Here is a 4,270-nt window from a genome sequence, read left to right on the forward strand (position 1 = left end):
ATTTAAAAACTTGGAAATTGCACGGTACACCATAGGAACTACGATAAATTTTCCCTAATCGGCGCCATGTTTTTAGGCTCCTCCCATTTGACGGATCCCAATAGTATTTAATTAAAAATTTTATTTTCACACATTAACTTCTATAAGTATCTGTCCACATTAATATAACTAAAATCTGGAATCCGTCACGTAAAAAAATATAATAATTACCCACTTATGAATATGTTCTGATCTACCTCTAGCATAGGTAATAGATATACAAAAGGCAATCTCTAGTAACAATTATTGTATACATATAAATACCTAATTGTAACGTTAGTAGCATATAATAGTAAGCTTATCCACGGTAGTAGCAGAAGTAAACGACGTCTGAGGATGCAAGACTAGCGAAACACTTACTACTTGTTGAACATAGATATTGTTCGGTATTGTTGAATAAAAGCAATAAAAGTGTGTGAAAATCATAGATAATGTTTTATCCTCATATTTTTCTTTGTATGTTAGGTAGTGTCTATGAAAGAGTTATCATTTTAGAAACCCATAAGTAACTGCAAAAGATCTGTGGGATCTTAAACTATAGACAACACTTGAATACTTAACCTCAAATCACAATTTTGAAATTTTATAACTAAAATTGTTCCTATTAACGTTTTTATGAGGACGCTTACTACAGCGATAGTATCGGTTAGTATTAAATACCGTATATAACATGGAAGCCTGTAATGAAATGAATGAACTTGATTTTTACGATGAAATCCAAGAAATACTAGCTAAAGAAGAAGACGAGATTAATCGTTATGAAGAAACTGATGAAATACTAGGTGAAGAAAAAGAAGGAGGATTTTCCCAAAGTTAAACTTCATAGTGCAATAATCTAAAAATTTTCAATTTGTAGATGATATCTATTTTGACCATTATATTAATTATGATCATGATGGTAATTATGATGGTGATGATGATGATCATCATGATGATTATCTAGAATTACACAAATTGACCACCCACCCAACTAAAGAAACTAAGAAATCTGTTGATTATGATGATTATGCTGATTATCCAGAATTACACGAATTGACCAACCAACCAATTGAAGAAACTAAGAAATCTGTTGATTATGATGATTATCTAGAATTACACGAATTGACCACCCAACAAACTGAAGAAACTATGAAATCTGTTGACTATGGTGATTGTGATGATTATGCTGATCATCCAGAATTACACGAATTGATCAACCAACCAACTGAAGAAACTAAGAAATCTATTGATTATGATGATTATCTAGAATTACACGAACGCTGCACCCAACCAACTGAAGAAACTAAGAAATCTGATGATTATGATGATTGTGATGATTATGATGATTATCCAGAATTACACGAATTGACCAACCAACCAATTGAAGAAATTAAGAAATCTGTTGATTATGATGTTTATCTAGAATTACACGAATTGACCATCCAACCAACTGAAGAAACTGAGAAATCTGTTGATTATGATGATTGTTATGATTATGATGATTATGCTGATTATCCAGAATTACACGAATTGACCAATCAACCAATTGAAGGAACTAAGAAATCTGTTGAATTACCTGAAAATATTCCGAAATTATATATAGGCAATATACTTGACTCAAAAACTGTTAATATATCAGATGATGAAACTTGCTTACAATTCATGAATCTCAAATTTATCAATGCCAAGATAAGAGGGATTGTAGTAGATGTTAGATTAGATTATGATAAAGCACTCTTAATTGGTAAAAATCATTTTGTGTGATAAGTAATTATTCAATAGAATTATAATTTACAGTTGATGATAACACAGATATTATTCCATGCATAGTAGAATCAAATACACCCTTAGATCTTATCAAACAACAATACCTGCAGCAAACGGAAGAGGAAAATGAGGAGACTAATGAAAATGACTCTGTTAATGAACTGCTACAAGTAATCTAAATTAGTTATATAAATCAGACTGTGATTACTTGTTTGAAACAAATATAAAAAATAAACACACATTTTTAAATCGCAATCAAGTTTTATTACATTTGACAATATTGTTTTGTTAACTTTAGCTTCTTCAGAAGTTGTACAGCAATCTTGTAAAATTTCTAAAGTTAAGCAAAACAATTTATTGTCGAGTTTAATTAAAATTTGTTGTAATTTACAATTAGTGACCATTTTCTATATTTTTTTAAATTATTTTCTTATTTATTAATAAAATTATTTCAAAAAACTTTTTAATTGTAGGTATGTAAAATAATGCATAATGAAATAATGGAAAGATTGAAATCCATTCCAAATTATTTAAGTTTTGAAATAGGAGATAGGGTAAGGAGGTTTAAAAAGTAAATATTATATATCAGGTATTGCTTATTAGGTTTTGTAGGTGGAAGTCACTGGAAATTTTCAAGATGTTTGTGGTGAAAGGACATGTTTTGTCACTAACATAAGGAAGGTTTCATGTAGTTTAAGAGATTCCAATGATTTTCATATAGCTGTTAGGGACTTGCATGAAGCACTCGCTAACATAGATGATGACTTGTGAGTTATTTCAAAAATACTGTGTTCTGTAATGAATAATAAATAAACTTGTTTTTTTTCTACAAATAGCTATTTAAAAGGGACGTAAACATGGACAGTTGACATGTATTATATGCAAAAATTTTATTTTATGTGCAAAAATATTTACTTATAACTGGTTGCTTGATACTACAATAATATCTTATGGGCCAGCNATCCAACCAACTGAAGAAACTGAGAAATCTGTTGATTATGATGATTGTTATGATTATGATGATTATGCTGATTATCCAGAATTACACGAATTGACCAATCAACCAATTGAAGGAACTAAGAAATCTGTTGAATTACCTGAAAATATTCCGAAATTATATATAGGCAATATACTTGACTCAAAAACTGTTAATATATCAGATGATGAAACTTGCTTACAATTCATGAATCTCAAATTTATCAATGCCAAGATAAGAGGGATTGTAGTAGATGTTAGATTAGATTATGATAAAGCACTCTTAATTGGTAAAAATCATTTTGTGTGATAAGTAATTATTCAATAGAATTATAATTTACAGTTGATGATAACACAGATATTATTCCATGCATAGTAGAATCAAATACACCCTTAGATCTTATCAAACAACAATACCTGCAGCAAACGGAAGAGGAAAATGAGGAGACTAATGAAAATGACTCTGTTAATGAACTGCTACAAGTAATCTAAATTAGTTATATAAATCAGACTGTGATTACTTGTTTGAAACAAATATAAAAAATAAACACACATTTTTAAATCGCAATCAAGTTTTATTACATTTGACAATATTGTTTTGTTAACTTTAGCTTCTTCAGAAGTTGTACAGCAATCTTGTAAAATTTCTAAAGTTAAGCAAAACAATTTATTGTCGAGTTTAATTAAAATTTGTTGTAATTTACAATTAGTGACCATTTTCTATATTTTTTTAAATTATTTTCTTATTTATTAATAAAATTATTTCAAAAAACTTTTTAATTGTAGGTATGTAAAATAATGCATAATGAAATAATGGAAAGATTGAAATCCATTCCAAATTATTTAAGTTTTGAAATAGGAGATAGGGTAAGGAGGTTTAAAAAGTAAATATTATATATCAGGTATTGCTTATTAGGTTTTGTAGGTGGAAGTCACTGGAAATTTTCAAGATGTTTGTGGTGAAAGGACATGTTTTGTCACTAACATAAGGAAGGTTTCATGTAGTTTAAGAGATTCCAATGATTTTCATATAGCTGTTAGGGACTTGCATGAAGCACTCGCTAACATAGATGATGACTTGTGAGTTATTTCAAAAATACTGTGTTCTGTAATGAATAATAAATAAACTTGTTTTTTTTCTACAAATAGCTATTTAAAAGGGACGTAAACATGGACAGTTGACATGTATTATATGCAAAAATTTTATTTTATGTGCAAAAATATTTACTCATAACTGGTTGCTTGATACTACAATAATATCTTATGGGCCAGCTATTTCCGAAAGAAAATTATATAGTTGTCCAATATACTTTTACTTAAATAACCTGTGAAATTAGTAAAAGTAATGTGTAAAACTAAAATAATGTTTTATTAATTTTGTATTCTTCCTTCTGAACATTTTATTAAGGCACTTTAAACACGTTAAAATTAATTGTTTGAGCGATAATTAATAATTATTAATTGCTATGCTTAAAAAATGGCATTTTTGAGCTTTTGCATATAATGATAT

At 28.3% G+C, this 4,270-nt stretch overlaps 1 protein-coding gene across 6 annotated transcripts; it reads left to right on the forward strand.

The window, feature by feature from the left end:
- The first annotated feature begins 558 nt into the window (after positions 1-558).
- Positions 559-4,060, forward strand: LOC108735344. Of its 6 annotated transcripts, XM_025980607.1 has the most exons (7): positions 559-821; positions 896-1,484; positions 2,773-3,050; positions 3,104-3,243; positions 3,547-3,627; positions 3,686-3,840; positions 3,910-4,060. In XM_025980607.1, the coding sequence occupies exons 1-7, from the start codon at positions 710-712 to the stop codon at positions 3,926-3,928; spliced, it is 1,374 nt and encodes a 457-aa protein (XP_025836392.1). In that variant the 5' UTR covers positions 559-709; the 3' UTR covers positions 3,929-4,060. The 6 variants fall into 6 exon arrangements, with proteins under 6 accessions (XP_025836392.1, XP_025836394.1, XP_025836396.1 ...); XM_025980609.1 differs by lacking the exon at positions 3,910-4,060 and having other exon boundaries at positions 3,686-3,906; XM_025980611.1 differs by lacking the exon at positions 3,910-4,060 and having other exon boundaries at positions 3,677-3,760.
- Positions 4,061-4,270: the final 210 nt, after the last annotated feature.

Source organism: Agrilus planipennis, unplaced genomic scaffold (genome assembly GCF_000699045.2).
Source record: "Agrilus planipennis isolate EAB-ADULT unplaced genomic scaffold, Apla_2.0 scaffold70, whole genome shotgun sequence".
Taxonomy (NCBI): Eukaryota; Metazoa; Arthropoda; class Insecta; order Coleoptera; family Buprestidae; genus Agrilus; species Agrilus planipennis.